The sequence below is a fragment of the Pleurodeles waltl genome, chromosome 7, assembly GCF_031143425.1.
Source record: "Pleurodeles waltl isolate 20211129_DDA chromosome 7, aPleWal1.hap1.20221129, whole genome shotgun sequence".
NCBI lineage: Eukaryota > Metazoa > Chordata > Amphibia > Caudata > Salamandridae > Pleurodeles > Pleurodeles waltl.
The window spans coordinates 123,561,403-123,579,286 of NC_090446.1; the positions used below are offsets into that span (position 1 = coordinate 123,561,403).

The window sequence follows — 17,884 nt, forward strand, 5'->3', positions numbered from 1 at the left end:
ACATGAAGGCTGCCGGATTATCTGCTCTCAGGGAGGAGAGAGAGGCGCAATATCAGCCATTTACAGAGCCTTACATTAAGACACCTCCATTCCTCTTGACAAACTCCGTCTGACATGGCAGACAGAATTGGGGACACCTATAGACGAGCAGAGATGGGCCAGAATCACTACACACATACACTCAGTGACTAGGAATGCTCAACTCAAATTGATTACCTCTATGTTTATCAAAGAGCATATCTTAAAATAACAAATATGTATGCTACTGGAGGTGGAGGTTGCCCCCGCTGCTCAGAACCGGAAGCAGGATTAGAGCACATGTTATGGAACTGTCCGGAAATTGTGCCCTACTGGGAAGAGGTGTTCAGAAATCTGACTGCGATTACAGACAGAAAGCTGGGGCTATCTCCCTTGACGGCACTATTAGGGGATTTTCCTCCACCCTCATGCCAAAAAAACAACCAATAAATATATTGACCTAGCATTAATTCTGGCCAAAAGAGAAATTACGATACACTGGAAGGATGTTGGAGGCCCTCACATACAAAGGTGGCAGAATGCAGTGATAAAATGGGCAGAGGGAAACATATTACATCAAAAGGCAGCACGGGGTGTGGGTCACAAGACATGGCAAGACAATGGGACACATTGTTAGATTGTCTCAAACATCCAGGTGAAACGACCTCAGACAACTCACGAGCAGCTTCTGAATTAGATACTGACGAAGACCCTACTTTACGAATCTGTTTAGGTTTCTTATCAGGAGAGACTATGATGACCAAGGAATGACATATTGTATGCTGGGAGGGAACAGGGGTAGTAAAATGTTTGTTACTATCTTTATTTGCAAAATTAATAAAATATATTTAAAAAAAAAAAGAATGAGGCACCCGTCCCCGTGAGATGAGGTCACGCATTATGCACATCGCTCAGTACAGTGCCCTCTTGGTGCCCGCCGAGTCTCAACACAGTCTCAGCTAGCTGCACCGTGGAGCAAAACAGAGAAACGCCCCATGGCACGATTGCTGTGTGAGAAGAAAAGCACAAACAGTTACACAAAGCAAAGAATGTAAAATCACTTATCTCCGTTTCGAAGCAGGAAAGAAAGAGGAAGTGCTCACAGGCAAGTAGGAATATATGGACACTGTGGGGGATAGCCTGTTGGTTGTTATCTTTTTGTAGTTCCTTCCCACGGAGTTATGGGAAAGGTAGTTTATACTTTGAACGCTGCTGGTTAATAAAAAGGAAAGAAAGTAGAGCATAATCCCCGCTTCCGGTCCTGACAGAATTCCTTTCTGTCTCCTTGCTTTGAAAAACTTTGTTGCTCAAACTTCTGTTTTGTATTTAAAAAGAAATTGACTGATATTTTTGATTCTTTGGCAATTTTTAGGGGCGAGCACAAAGCGCTCCGTCCCTCTTGTAATCTCTCTTTAGGGAGATTTTAACCATGCCCATGTTACGTCAGTCACTTTCATTGGTTCGTGGGCTTGCCTTTTAAAATCCACTTGTCTTCATTTGTGAAAGGCATGTAAACGTCATGCCTTTTCTGGTGCTTAGTGCTCCTCGAGAGCACCGGTAAACCACTGGAAACATACGAGGCTCCATGTTTTCCATATGGTTTCTGGACTACTTTTTCTCTTTATTTCGCAGCGCGATTGCGCTGTGTTTAACACAGCGCAATCGCGCTCTCTATTGTTTTTTTGTTTTTTCTTTTTCATTTAATGTGGCAAGAAAAGTCCGGTTAGGAGTTTACAACGTTAATAGCTTTAGCTCTAACTCAACGTAATGCGGGACCCGTTGTATTGCAAATGTTTGTTATTTTACCATTTTCTGCTCCAGTTCGAGAATGAGGTCCAAGACAATTTTTGCTTATTTTTTTATCAGTTTGGGTTTTCCTCACATTTTTCTGCAGAACTGACGTTTGTCACTTATACATTGAAGTGGGCCCTTATTCTGAGTAGGCCAGTAAATCTGAACTTGAGGCAAACAATTTATCCTCTCGAATTTGATTGAGTTGTGAAAGTTTGAAAGTTTTTCTGGGTGGGGAAAATAAGCTTGCAAATGAGAAAATGTTCAGTGCATTGGGATGTTATTTCCCATCCCCATCTACAAAAATGCAGAATGGTGTAACTGCCCAGGCAAAAATGCAAGGTGCAGTCACATACTTTTTGCCACAGTATTCTGGTGGACTCATACACATAGTATTTGTTGTAGTGTGTGGCTCATTACTGTCTCTGTCTGGCTGGACTGTAGTTGAACTGGGTGCTGTTATGTTGAAAGAGTGCTTTGTACCCACGTAATAACTTGTTGCTGTCTTTTTTGTGAAAGGTGCTGACCCCAGAGGAGCAGGAGATTGCAGCCAGAAGCGACTTTAATTTTGATCACCCTGACGCCTTTGACTTTGATCTGGTCATTTCTACCCTCAAGAAACTGAAGCAGGGGAAGAGTGTGAAGATCCCTGTGTATGACTTCAACACCCATAGCCGAAAGAAGGAGTGGGTGAGAGAGCAGGACTCCTACAGATGGAGGGCGGGGTCTGATACAGGGTGGCAGCATACGGATGTTGGCTGGAGGCTTTAACATTTCCTGTGGGGGAGATTAGAGCATTAGTGGCTGCTGTGTTGGAGGGATCCAGTGAAGCATTAGGGTTTGTTGGTTGTGGAGATCGGAGCATTAAGATCTTCTATGTGGGAGACCAATTCATTAATGTTTGTACATTTTTAAGTGCAGAGAATTATGGTGATTTTGAGGATATTGGATCAGTAAGATCTGCTCTTTGAGCTTAATGGATGTGCTTACCATGAGGGGTGGGTGTAAAGCTCTTCTCCGGTGTGGTACTGGAAACGTTTGCTTGCTTTAGGAATGGGAAATTGAGTTTTATGAGGGTCAATATGGGGAGATAGGTGTATGCAATGGAGAAATAATTGGCTTCAGGATTCCTTTGGGGTCTGGAGCTTTGGCGGAAAGTGTTGTTATACTCTTTTCATGGTCCAAACGAGGTCCAGAAGAAAGGGCTTTCCTAATCGGAAAAATACAACAAAATAATTCCATATAACAATGGCGCTTGTGACATCCATCATCTGAAGAAAAGACTGACGTGCTGAAATGTAATGAATGAATGAATATTACCATGTAGCGGGGTACCTCAAACACCACACCCAACATGCAGCCGTGACTGTCACCAATGAGCGCAAAAATTATGCGAACAGAAAATGCAGATGTACATCCCGAATTTAACAGGCTCACGAAACTGGTCTGTGTGATGGAGTATGTATGGTATGTGCACGTCAGGGCTACATCACATGGACCAATTTCGTGAGCCAGTTAAATTTGGGATGTACATCTGCACTTTCTGTCTGTGGCCACCAATGTGTGTATCCCAGGATTACCTTACCGGGCACACATGGAGGACTTGTTTATATAATTTTGCGCATATTTTTTGCGCTCATTGGTGACAGTCATTGTTGCATGTTGGTTGTGGTGTCTGAGGTACCCACCTACATGGTAATATTCATTCATTTAATAATTACCAGCACTTCAGTCTTTTCTTTAGATGATGGATGTCACACGCACCATTGTTATATGGAATTATTTTTGTGGTATTTTTCGATATTAGGAAAGCCCTTTCTTCTGGACCTTGTGTGGACCATGAAAGGAGTATAACAAAGCAATTTCCTCGTAAAAAAAAAAAAAGCTTTGAAAAATTCCTTCTAAATAAACACAAAAAAAACAAAAGCTTTTTTTATTTACGAGGAAATTGCTTTGTTATACTCCTTTCATGGTCCACACGAGGTCCAGAAGAAAGGGCTTTCCTAATATCGAAAAATATCACAAAAATAATTCCGTATAACAATGGTTCTTATACTTGGTATTTTTCTCGTTTAAAGGTGTCTCCACATATTTTTATCGTCCTGATGGTGACCCTGCACTGATTAATCTGAAAATAGGGTTGAAACGTCGTCAGAACACACAATTGTAGACTGGCTTTCAAATTTGCTAATGTGGCTGTGGATATCTAAAGAATAGATACCTTAGTACAACACTATAATTTGTTCCAGTCAGATGTATATATGTAAATAGCACCAGTGCGCTTTTTACACTCTGTCACTTTGCACTGCTCCATCAGTATATAGGGCACCCTATATTTCATGCCATTATAACCAAAAACATTTTTCTTGATATTAATAAAACTGTATGATTTTTTTTTAAATTCCTTCTATTACACTATATATACCCAACAGAGTAGCTGTGGAAGTCAAGGGCAACTCTTCCCTCCTGGGGACCATTTCCCCGTGTTCTAGATATGCATGTGATAAGTGAATCTAATGATTATGAATTTAATAAAGATTCCACGGTGGGCAAGACTAAACTTGCAAATAACACCAGTTCCCCAAATTTATATATATTTACATAGATATATCATTTGTGGCTGTAGCTACACAAGGCTTGCAAATTCCTGCCATCTAGTGTTGGGCCCAGACTTCTGCAACTTATTTTATTAAAAGACATTTCGAGTCACAAGACATGATGTGACTCCTTTCTTAGCCCGCAGTGCACCACGACAAAGACTCCACCACTTGATTGATTTCTTACACCAGTGGGTTCAGTTGTTTGAGTGCCAGGTCTGAGACTGGCACGTTTTTCTATGGATTCTTCAGGAACAGCCTTCAGGTTTTCAATAACAGCGATTCCCAAAACAATTGCTACCTATCCTGCGCTCAGTTGGAGGATTCTTCAGCTATAGCAACACAAAAGGATGTTGGACGGAGTGTTAACTTTTCAAACACTCACCCCCAGCCACACATCTGGGTTTAATCCATCGTTCTTTTGCTCACCATGCCACCCCAGTTTGGACCCAGCGATCAGCAAATCAGTCTTGACCCTGTTCCCCCATGGGAACAGTCCAGCCCGAACTGCCAGGCCAGGTCCTCCCTGAATCCGGTCCGAGGATGCTTGTTTAGAACAGGGTCTAGACTGATTTGCATAGACTGATTTGGATATGGCTGGGTTCAAACTGGGGTGACGTGGCAAGCACAATAACAATGGATTAAACCCAGATCTGTGACTGGGGGTGAGTGTTTAAAAAGTTTCAACACTCCGTCCATCATTTTATTTTGTATTGGACTCTTCAGCTATGCCATAGCTCCTTCTTTCGAGACACCATGTCAACGACTTCTTGATCTACCATGATCGGACAGCTCTACTGAGATAGATAGACCTTTGACACTATCAGGTTGAAAATGACCTGAAAGGGTGTTATGAAATGGACTTGCTTTCAGTTTTGCTCTGGGTGCAACACCAAGTACCCATGATCGTAACACCATGGCATGTGCAACTTCTGTGTTTCGCCAGAAAATAACGAGGCTGTCTGCAGTGTGTGCTTAGCGTTTTGCTGCAAGAATGCACTAACTAGGAAGGCATTGTGTGCATCACATGATGGAACGACAAACCTTCCTTGAAACCCCAGACATCTTTTGGCCAGAAGATCTGTTCAGCACTGAGTAGGAGGAGGTAGGCTTGTCTGGTCCCCCTACTGCCCTGGGGTGCAAGAGTCCAGAGATGGTGTCCTCTGAAGGCTCTAGCGTCGAGCTGGAGGAGTCCCTGTGCCAGCCCTGAAGCTCTTAAGTCAAAAACGAGGTCTTCACCTAAAGCAATGGTCCGGCCACAAACTCAGCAAGGTCAGTCATATCAACCCTCAAAGCTTCCCCAGAATGAGGCAGAGCACTGCTCCTGAGGGAGTGGGACATCGATCCTTGAGTCAAGTCTGAAAAGGCACCAACCTTTTGAGTCTGGCTCTGCAAGCAAACACTGCTCATTCCCCTAGAGCCTCTCTCGATGCCCAGACATATCCACTGAAGGGTACGTCACCCTTTGACACACCCTGTGCACTAAACAGCCAGCTCCAGTGCCCAAAGCCTATGCCAAAATATTCACCTAGTCTGGTACCGATGGACCCCTAGATACCGAAATCCGACACTAAAGCTCCTGCTACTGAACCCACACATGCACCCTTGCAAAACCCAAAGGAACAGAAGGAGTCAGCCTTTGAGCCTCCTATACCTATAGGGCCCACAGTAGTTAGGGACACTGCCATGAGCTTGCCACCACCTATCCTTGTTCCTGGACATTCCCTTCACAACTGCTGCTTCCATGCCTCCACAGCTTTGCTCTCCACAATCCCCTCCTGAATCTCTCTACTGAGATTTAGACCCTGGTATCCCATATCTCCCTCCCCCCTTCCCCACACTTTAAGCCCTTAGCGCCAATGGAGGGAGGTGACCTGTGAAAGAGTTAAAAAGTGTACCCCAACAATAACCCCGATCTAGACCCGAACTCCACTAAAGTCTCTCCCATCTGATGACTCCACTGCTTATCTTGTGGCATGCTGGCGAGCATGTGGCAATGGGGCTGCCACACACTGGAGTATTACAAATTCAATTGGTCTACTCTTCTGTAGTGACAGGCACCAATGGGATTAAATACAGGACCTCACCAAACACAAGTAGAGAGAAGGGATGAGAGGTGCTGGCAGCATAAGACAAATTCATATCCAGTGCAAACATCAGAGCCTCAAGAGGCATTAACAGCAGCATCATTATACACTGCCATGCCTGGCTCTGGATCTCCCATTTCTGGCTGAGATACAACAGCACCTTTACGACAAAAGTGGCAAAGAAGTTGAAAGTGGTAGGTCTGGTAAGAAAATAAAAAGTATTTAAATCACAGTATCCTGGGCGTATTGTCAATATGGTCATTAACACCAACAGCAAGGCCCATTTCGGGTGGATATTTCTACACGGGGATTCCTCGCCTGTAATACAACTCCAAGGAGTCAGACTGGATCCGGAAACTTCAAAGCTGTTAAGCTGCCGGTAGAGGGCATCAGGGCTCAGTTGAAACATGAAGTGACGTCAGGCAGTGTCCCAGCACAACAACATAAGCTCCCCTTTTTTTGCGCCTTCGACGTGGGTCCAAAGCTTTACTCTGACGAGATTTCCTCACTAAAGTTTGTTTAAAAGTAGTACAATGTCTCCTAAGAAATCAGGGTTTAAACCTTGTAGGGATTGTGAGGGTTAGATGTCCATTACAGACCCCCATTCAGTTTGCCCCTTTGCCTGGGTTTGGATCATGACTGTAGTTATTGTTCTCTCTGCCTCATATACACCCGAGGACCATCAAAGAGTGGGAGGCCAAGCTCTTCATGGCCAGGGCAAGAGAGGCTGAACGATGCGATAAAGCGTTCAAGGCACTATTCCCAATTTTCTTTATCCTCTTTATCCTCTTAGTAGGGAAAAAAAAAAAAAAACACAGAAAGACAAAGAAACATTCCAGAGGTAAGTCTCCTCATCGCTCTTTGTCTCACACAAGACCGTCGCCCTCGGAACCGATATTAGTCAACTTGATGCTGGTGAATCTGCCTTTGCGCAGCCCTGTTCCTCCACTGGACACTGCTTCAGAGCCGCTGTGTCCATCCCAGAGCCTCTGGTGCCGGCACCTCTACTGCATGAGACTCAAGGTCCGGGCCAACCTTCTCCAAGTTTGCAATTCCTGGGTTGGATTCAGCAGTGTTCCTTAATGTCAGGGATTCTATCTTCACAAGTGTTTTAATACCATCCGGAGCCCCTTTGGGCCGCTCTAGATCTAATAAAAAGCTGCCTTTGCATCCAATAACCTTTGGCACTTCTCCATCGGATCCGGTCTGGTGCCTTCACCGTACTGCTTTGTCTCAGCAGTTCAGTACATGATGCCTCAACTAATACTTTGGACAGCACTGCCCACACCTTTATCACCACCACCTCCGCCCCTGACTTCTGAAACGGTGTCACAGGCGCCACAACCCAATACTGACTTTCTGATGGGATCTTGCTGAGAGGCCATCGTCTCTTAGACGAGGATGCACACAGGGCCTGTCTCCATGATATCTTTGAGATGAATTCTGACCCTACTGAGCTTATTCCTTTCTGAGACCCTGATCAAGATACTATGGAATTTCAAGGGCTGTCCTCTGCTAGTGGCATGGACACTTTTCCAGAGCTAGGTATGGACTTCTCGACTGGAGCACCTATGCCTGAGGTAATATCTCTGCAGAAGATGATGTTGAAAGTCACACTTCCGGGCTTGTGGCAGAATGCCCTTTTGCAGCTATGGTCCGGGATCTTTGCATACGCTTTTCCCCCTTTCCCGTTGATCCCCAAGTCCCTCCAGAAGATGAAAACTGAGATTTGCCGGCTCATACTAATTCCTCCCAGGTGGCCCATGCAGCATTGGTATATGGGACCCATTCTCCTGTCTGTGACCAAACCCATGCAACTTCCGAAGACAGAGACACTAGTAACGAGGAACCAAGGGCAGATGTTGCATCCTGAACCAGCCTCTCTCCAATTGCACGCATGGCTCCTGAGTTCTGTGAACTACAACACATAAACATTGATCAGGAATGTAAAGCCATACAATCCAGAGCACAAGCCGAATCTACAAACAAGACTTACAGCCTCAAATGCCAGAGATTCTGCATCTAGTGCCAACAAAACAGTTTGCATCTATTCAAAGTTCTTCCTGAGCCTCTCCTGCTCTCTCTTGCTGAGTCCATGCCTTGATTAGGGTACACCTGGCTGCAGTTTCTAGATATGGGCTCATAAAACTGTTTATGAAGGGTTTATTTCACACTTTTCCTCTGGCGTGATCATCTCCTCCCCAGTGGCATCTCAACCTGGTCCTTTCTCAGGTAATGAAATCTCCATTCAAACCGATAATAGAGCTGAACTCTAATTCCTCACATGGAAAGTCGCAGTTCTTTCTCTCACCTCCACTAGGAGAGTCAGTCACATACAGACCTTTACCATCAAGGAGCCTTTCCTACTTTTCACTGACGATTTCATTCTTCTGAGGACAAACCCAAGATATATTCCTAAGGTCCCATCTTCTTTTCATCTGAACAAATCTGTAATACTGCAAACTTTTTTCACAAATCTGTCCACTCCATCTGAAAAGGACTCTACACGTGCTGGATGTCAAGTGATGTTTGACTTTCTACCTTCAGTGTACTAAACACTTACAGAAAACTGATCAATTTGTAGTTTCTTAATGTCAAGGCTGTGAAGAAGCGTAAGTCACGAAGACAATAGCCCGATGGATTGCATCCACCATACAATTTTGCCATACTAAAGCTGGCAAACCTCTGGTCAGACCACCAAAGACACACTCAACTAGAGAAGTATCAATCTCAGCTGCTCTCTTCGCTGGCATCTCCCTATGCAAAATATACCGAGCTGCAACATGGAAGACCACTCGTTCCTTTATGCAGCATTATTGTTTGGAATCCGCACAGCACAGTGTCTCAGCTGTAGGACAAGTGGTGCTTCGCCATCTGTTTCACTAAGGTGAGCCTCGTGACTAATGTAAGCTTATTTTCTTTCTTAGTAAAGCAGCTTTTCTCGGTTGATTTTCCTTCTCCCGCTATTCACAATTGCATGTCTAATTATATATATATTATATATATATATATATATATATATATATATATATATATTTCTAATCACTTTGCAAGTATTGCCTAACATACTGCTTATACACAATTATTTTATTTTTGCATTAGTAATATGAATTGTCATGTTTGTCATGTTTGACCAATCATATGGTAAAGATTTAACACTATTTTATTAAATACTGCTTGCTATTCTGATTCAAGCATGTGAATGTATGAAAGATCCAATACTAGTTCAGAAAACAAGTTACTTACCTGTAACTGCAGTTATCCAGTATTGGTATTTTCCATAGATTCAGATGCGACCCACACTCCTCCCCTTGTGAGGCTCACCTTCCTTCCAACATAGCAAGCCACAGTAGGTCAAGCTGTACTCAGAACATTATTTAAAACAACTTCAAATCCTACAGGCTAACCACCTCTTTTATGGGAGGACTAACTGTTTTATGTGTCTATGCACAGCATGTGTATCTGCAGCTACACATGTCATTGAACGGAAAATGTCACTTACCCAGTGTAAATTTGTTCCTGGCATGTTCCGCGGCCGATTCATATGCACCCTCCCACCTCCCCGGCAGCCTGTAGTCGTTTAAGTTAACAACATTTGTAGATATACATATGTTCGATGGCATGTGTAGCTTCAGACACACATGCTATGCACTGTTCCTGCCATCTAATGTTGGGCTCGGAGTGTTACAAGTTGTTTTTCTTTGAAGAAGTCTTTTCGAGTCACAGGACTGAGTAACTCCTCCCTTTCGGCTCCATTGCGCATGGGCATCGACTCCATCTTAGATTGTTTTCTTTCCGCCATTGGGTTCGGACGTGTTCCTCTTCGCTCCGTAATTTGATTCGGAAAAAGACTAAATTCACCGAAAATCGTCTGTATTGTTTTCGATCACGAAACATCTTCATCGACACCGGCAAAACACAGCTTCGGTTGCCCTTTGGGGCTTCCGCGCCCAGCCAGGGCCTGATCGGCCCGACCGCAGAAAATGTTGAAGCCTAATGGACCGGACCCCGTTCCATTTCTGCCCACAGTGCCACGCCAGGTATCCCTACACAGACCGACATCGGGTCTGTAATCTGTGTTTGTCACCGGACCACCAAGAGGATACTTGCGAGGCCTGCAGGTCCTTTTGATCGAAAAAGACCCTGAGGGATCGAAGGGCAAGGCGGCTGCAAATGGCGTTGAAGAGTTCTGAGAACCTCGACGTCGAGGAAGAGGAGATGGCTATCTGCATCCAAGGTTCTGATTCTGACAACTCTGACGCAGACCGACCACCCACAGCAGGCCAGCACATGAGTACGCCTGCCCCAACCAAAGTCCAGAGTCAGTCCAGAATGCAGCGGTGACCAAGCAAGACCTTCGGCACCGAAAAAGGCCAAATCCGCACCGAAGTCTTCGGACTCGAGCCGAGAACCAGTGACCGAGAAAACTCGACATCGACTCGTCGAGTCGGCAAAGCCTAGAAAGAGTCTTTCGGAGCCGAGGCCTACTGTCAGCATGGGCATTTCGGTGCCGAAAAAAACGGCTTTGGAGCCGAAAAAAGCCTTGTACACCGAGGATCATGGACTCTCAAAACAATTGAAAGAGAGACACAGATTTGAGGAGGAACTTCACCAAATGGAGGAGTTTGATGAAACGCAGGCAAGGATACAGATCCATAAGGATACTGGGAAGATCCACTAGGCACCCCCTCTCAAATTCAAAAGGAAACTGGCTTTCCAAGCACGTTCAGACACTGAAAAAGTGCCCAGAGAAAAATCTCAGTCACGCCAGTTTTCCCCAGAACATTCTCCTCCGCATTCTCTTCAAAGAACAATTTCACCTCTTGCCACACCCACTGCACAGTCACCCACACACACTGTGCAGTCGCAACAAGATACAGACCCCTGGGACCTCTATGATGACTGTAGGAAGTTGGCTCTCTATGTACTATTTCAAAGTAAGAAATAGCATGCACAGAGTCCAAGGGTTCCCCTGAGAGGTAAGATAGTGGCAAAAAGAGATAATTCTAATGCTCTATTTTGTGGTAGTGTGGTCGAGCAGTAGGCTTATCAGAGGGTAGTGTTAAGCATTTGTTGTACACACACAGGCAATAAATGAGGAATACACACTCAAAGACAATTCCAGGCCAATAGGTTTTTATATAGAAAAATATATTTTCTTAGTTTATTTTAAGAACCACAGGTTCAAGATTTACAAGTAATACTTCAAATGAAAGGTATTTCACTCAGGTATCTTGGGAACTTTGAATCAACACAATATCATGTACAGTTCTAGCACAAAATGTCAATAAGCTATTTTAAAACTAGACACAGTGCTATTTTCAATAGTTCCTGGGGGAAGTAAGTATTGGTTAGTTTTGCAGGTAAGTAAAACACCTACAGGGTTCAAAGTTGGGTCCAAGGTAGCCCACCGTTGGGGGTTCAGGGCAACCCCAAAGTTACCACACCAGCAGCTCAGGGCTGGTCAGGTGCAAAGGTCAAAGTGGTGCCCAAAACGCATAAGCTTCAATGGAGAAGGGGGTGCCCTGGTTCCAATCTGCCAGCAGGTAAGTACCCGCGACTTTTGAGGGCAGACCAGGGGGGTTTTGTAGGGCACCGGGGGGGACACAAGTCCACACAGAAAGTAACCCTCAGCGGCACGGGGGCGGCCGGGTACAGTGTGCAAACAGGCGTCAGGTTCGCAATAGGTTTCAATGGGAGACCCAGGGGCCTCTTCAGTGATGCAGGCAGGCAAGGGGGGATCCTCGGGGTAGCCACCACCTGGGCAATGGAGAGGGCCTCCTGGGGGTCGCTTCTGTACTGGATGTCGGATCCTTCAGGTCCTGGGGGCTGCGGGTGCAGTGTCTTTACCAGGCGTTGGGTTCTTTGAAGCAGGCAGTCGCGGTCAGGGGGAGCCTCTGGATTCCCTCTGCAGGCGTCGCTGTGGGGGCTCAGGGAGGTCAACTCTGGCTCCTCTGGAGTTCTTGGTCCTTTTAGATGCAGGGTAGTCCTCTGAGGCTTCAGTGGTCGCTGGACCCTGGGGGACACGGCGCTGTTGCAGTTTTTCTTGAAGTGGGGAGACAGGCCGGTAGGGCTGGGGCCAAAGCAGTTGGTTCTCCGTCTTCTCTGCTGGGCTTCAGGTCCGCAGTCCTTCTTCGCCTTCTTGTTGCAGGAATCTATCTTCCTAGGTTCTGGGGGCTCCTAAATACTCAATTTAGGGGTGTGTTTAGGTCGGGGGGTTAGTAGCCAGTGGCTACTAGCCCTGAGGGTGGCTACACCCTCTTCGTGCCTCCTCCCTGAGGGGAGGGGGGGCACATCCCTAATCCTATTGGGGGAATCCTCCATCTGCAAGATGGAGGATTTCTAAAAGTCAGAGTCACCTCAGCTCAGGACACCTTAGGGGTTGTCCTGACTGGCCAGTGACTCCTCCTTGTTTTTCTCATTATCTCCTCCGGCCTTGCCGCCAAAAGTGGGGCCGTAGCCGGAGGGGACAGGCATCTCCACTAGCTGGCCTTTGAGGCTCACCGCCAGGTGTTACAGCTCCTGCAGGGGGAGGTGAGAAGCACCTCCACCCAGTACATGCTTTGGTACTAGCCACAGAGTGACAAAGGCACTCTCCCCATGTGGCCAGCAACATGTCTGGTGTGTGGCAGGCTGGTAAAACTAGTCAGCCCACACTGGAAGTCGGGTATGTTTTCATGGGGCATCTCTAAGATGCCCTCTGGGTGTATTTCACAATAAAATGTACACTGGCATCAGTGTGCATTTATAGTGCTGAGAAGTTTGATACCAAACTTCCCAGTTTTCAGTGTAGCCATTATGGTGCTGTGGAGTTCGTGTATGACAGACTCCCAGACCATATACTCTTATGGCTACCCTGCACTTACAATGTCTAAGGTTTTGCTTAGACACTGTAGGGGCATAGTGCTCATGCACCTATGCCCTCACCTATGGTATAGTGCACCATGCCTTAGGGCTGTAAGGCCTGCTAGAGGGGTGACTTATCTATGCCATGGGCAGTGTGAGGTTGGCATGGCACCCTGAGGGGAGTGCCATGTCGACTTAGTCATTTTCTCCCCACCAGCACACACAAGCTTACAAGCACTGTGTCTGTGCTGAGTGAGGGGTCCCCAGGGTGGCATAAGACATGCTGCAGCCCTTAGAGACCTTACCTGGCATCAGGGCCCTTGGTACTAGGGGTACCAGTTACAAGGGACTTACCTGGATGCCAGGGTGTGCCAATTGTGGAGACAAAGGTACAGATTAGGGAAAGAACACTGGTGCTGGGGCCTGGTTAGCAGACCTCAGCACACTTTCAAATCATAACTTGGCATGAGCAAAGGCTAAAAGTCAGGGGGTAACCATGCCAAGGAGGCATTTCCTTACAATGACCCTGTGTCGGACAATAGCCCAAAGTGCTATCCTTCTAAACCCTCTCCACCCAAAGATAGCACCTCATACACTCAAGTCTTGGCTAGGGCTGCTGCATTCCACAATGTGAGCACGCACACAGAGCCATTGGAGGTCGACTTTCTCTTTAATACCTTGTCCTCAATCCATGCTTCCTACCAAAGTCTGCCTATGCTCCCAGGCATGCTTAAACATGCCCAACACATTTTTCAGGAGCCCGTAAAAGGAAGAGCTATTACACCACGAGTGGAAAAGAAATACAAGCCACCACCATCAGACCCAGTGTTCATCACACAGCAGCTGCCATCAGACTCCATAGTGGTTGGAGCTGCGAGAAAGAGAGCCAACTCGCAGTCATCTGGAGATGCACCACCCCCATATAAGGAGAGTAAGAAGTTCGACACAGCAGTAAAGAGGGTAGCGTCACAAGCTGCCAATTAGTGGCGCATAGCAAGCTCTCAAGCCCTCCTCGCACGATATGACTGAGCTCATTGGGACGAGATGAGCGATATTATCCAACATCTTCCCAAGGAATACCAGGAAAGAGCTCAGCAAGTGGTAGAGGAGGGACAAGCAATATCGAACAATCAAATACGATCTGCATTAGATTCCGCTGACACTGCCGCAAGAATAGTGAACACTGCAGTGACAATTAGACGCCATGCTTGGCTGAGATCCTCAGGTTTCAAACCGGAGATTCAACAGGCGGTCCTCAACATGCCATTCAATCAGCAACAGCTATTTGGCACACAAGTGGACACAGCCATCAAAAAAATGAAAAAGGACACTGATACGGCCAAAGCAATGGGAGCGCTCTAAACGTCCCAATACAGAGGGACATTAAGAAAACCGCAGTATAGGGGAGGTTTTAAACCACAGTCATCAGAAACATCCACCTCTCAAACAAAACCCTCCTACCAATCACAATATCAGAGAGGAGGGTTTTACGGGTCCTTCAGGGGACAATTCCCAAGGTCCAGGGGAAAATTCCAAACCACAAAGCAGGCCACTAATACCAAGCAGTGACTTGCCCATCATCCTACCCCAACACACATCCCCTGTGGGAGGAAGACTGGGAATTTTCCACAATCATTGGTCAAACATAACAACGGACACATGGGTTCTATCAATTATCCAACATGGTTACTGCATAGAATTCACACATTTTCCTCCAGATATTCCCCCAAGAGCACACAAACTGTTGTCGCAACATCTAACAATGTTATAAACAGAGGTGCAGGCACTATTAACAAAACAGGCCATAGGACTAGTACCTCATCAACAAAAAGGAACAGGGGTTTATTCCCTATATTTCCTTATTCCCAAAAAGGACAAAACACTAAGACCAATTTTAGATCTCAGGACTCTCAACCTATTCATCACATGGTGACACTACAAGATGTAGTCCCATTGCCAAAACAGGGGAAATACATGTCAACACTGGATTTAAAAGATGCGTATTTTCATATACCCATCCATCCATCTCACAGAAAATACCTCAGGTTTGTTATACAAGGAAAACATTACCAATTTAGGGTATTACTGTTCGGGATAACAACAGCCCCCAGAGTATTTATAAAATGCCTTGCAGTAGTAGCTGCATACATAAGGAGACAACACATGCATGTATTCCCATATCTCGACGATTGGCTAATAAAGGCCAACACTCAACAGCAGTGTCAAAATCACTCACGTTACGTAATAGATACCCTACACACTAGGGTTTTCTATAAATTACCAAAAATCACATTTGCAACCATCCCAAATTCAACAATACTTGGGAGCAACACTCAACACTCACAAAGCAATTGCAAGTCCAAGCCCACAAAGGGTACAATCATTCGACACCTTGATACCAAAAATACAACCAAATCAGCACTACACAGTCAAATTTGTGATGAAACTCCTAGGCATGATGGCATCATGCATCGCAATTGTCCCTAAAGCACGGTTACACATGCGGCCCTTACAGCAGTGCCTTGCAAAACAATGGACGCAGGCACAGGGTCAACTCCAAGATCTAGTGTTGATAGACCGCCAAACATACTATTCGCTTCAGTGGTGGAACCCGTAGATTTAAACAAAGGGCGGCCTTTTCAGGACCCTGTGCCTCAGGCCAGTCTCACAACAGATGCATCAGTGATTGGGTGGGGAGCACACCTCAACAATCACAATATACAAGGACAGTGGGACAACCAGCAGAAACAACTACACATAAATCACTTAGAGCTGCTAGCAGTCATTCTAGCACTAAAAGCTTTTCAACCTCTTCTAGCTCACAAACACATTCTTGTCAAAACAGACAATATGACTACAATGTACTACTTAAACAAACAAGGGGGAACACACTCATCACAACTATGCGTCCTAGCACAAAAAAATTGGCATTGGGCAATTCACAACAATATTCGCCTAATAGCGCAACATATCCCAGGTATTCACAATCAATTAGCGGACAATCTCAGTTGAGATCACCAGCAAACTCACGAGTGGGAAATACATCCCCAGATACTACAAATATACTTTTGTCAGTGGGGGACACAGACATAGATCTGTTCGCCACAGACCAAAACGCAAAATGCCAAAACTTCGCGTCCAGGTACCCACACCCTCAATACAAGGGCAGTGCTCTATGGATCAATTGGTCAGGGATATTTGCTTACGCTTTTCCCCCCTCTCCCACTCATTCCTTTTCTAGTCAACAAACTGAGACAAAACAAACTCAAACTAATACTTATATCACCAATGTGGGCACGCCAACCATGGTACACCACACTGTTGGACCTCTCAGTAGTACCTCACATCAAACTTCCAAACAGACCAGACCTGTTAACGCAACACAAACAACAGATCAGGCACCCCAATCCAGCAATGCTCAATCTAGCAATCTAGCTCCTGAAGTCTTGAAGTTTGGCTATCTAAATCTTCCAAAAGAGTGTATGGAAGTCATTAAACAGGCAAGAAAACCTACCACCAGGCATTTCTGTGCTAACAAATGGAAAAGATTTGTTTTCTACTGCCAAGCGAAACACATCACACCGTTAGATGCGTCCATACAAGACATCGTAGGCGATTTACTACACCTACAAAAAGCAAATCTTGCTTTTTGTTCCATCAAAATACACCTCACTGCAATCTCGGCTTACTTGCAAATTAAACACACAAAATCACTGTTTAGAATACCAGTCATTAAAGCCTTCATGGAAGGACTAAAGAGGATCATACCTCCAAGAACCCCACCAGTGCCCTCGTGGAATCTTAATATTGTACTTACACGACTCATGGGTCCACTTTTTGAACCCATGCATTCTTGTCAAATCCAATTCTTAACTTGGAAAGTGGCATTTCTAGTAGCTATCACTTCACTACGAAGAGTTAGTGAAATACAAGCTTTCACTATTGAGGAACCCTTTATACAAGTGCACAAACATAAAATAGTTCTCCGCACAAATCCAAAATTTCTACCAAAAGTCAATTCACTGTTTCATTTAAACCAAACAGTGGAACTCCCAGTCTTCTTCCCACAGCCAGACTCAGTAGCAGAAAGAGCACTGCAAATATTAGACATAAAGAGAGCACTAATGTACTATATAGACAGAACAAAACCATTTTGTAAAACTAAACAATTGTTCGTTGCATTCCAGAAATCCCATGCTGGTGACTCTATATCCAAACAGGGCATAGCCAGATGGATAGTTAAATGCATACAAGCTTGTTATCTAAAAGCTAAAAGAGAGCTACTGTAGGAAGTTGGCTCTGTATGTACTATTTCAAAGTAAGGAATAGCATGCACAGAGTCAAAGTGTTCCCCTTAAAGGTAAGATAGTGGCAAAAAGAGATAATTCTAATGCTCTATTTTGTGGTAGTTTGGTCGAGCAGTAGGCTTATCAGAGGGTAGTGTTAAGTATTTGTTGTACACACACAGGCAATAAATGAGGAACACACACTCAAAGACAATTCCAGGCCAATAGGTTTTTGTATAGAAAAATATATTTTCTTAGT

The 17,884-nt window shown here is 45.2% G+C and overlaps 1 protein-coding gene across 3 annotated transcripts in view; it reads left to right on the forward strand.

The window, feature by feature from the left end:
• UCKL1 (uridine-cytidine kinase 1 like 1) overlaps positions 1–17,884 on the forward strand; it is a 332,854-nt gene that overhangs the window by 164,437 nt on the left and 150,533 nt on the right. For all 3 annotated transcript variants that reach the window (XM_069243249.1, XM_069243248.1, XM_069243250.1), the window contains exon 4: positions 2,329–2,499. In XM_069243249.1, the coding sequence (XP_069099350.1) occupies positions 2,329–2,499 (171 nt within the window). The remainder of the gene's footprint in view (positions 1–2,328; positions 2,500–17,884) is intronic.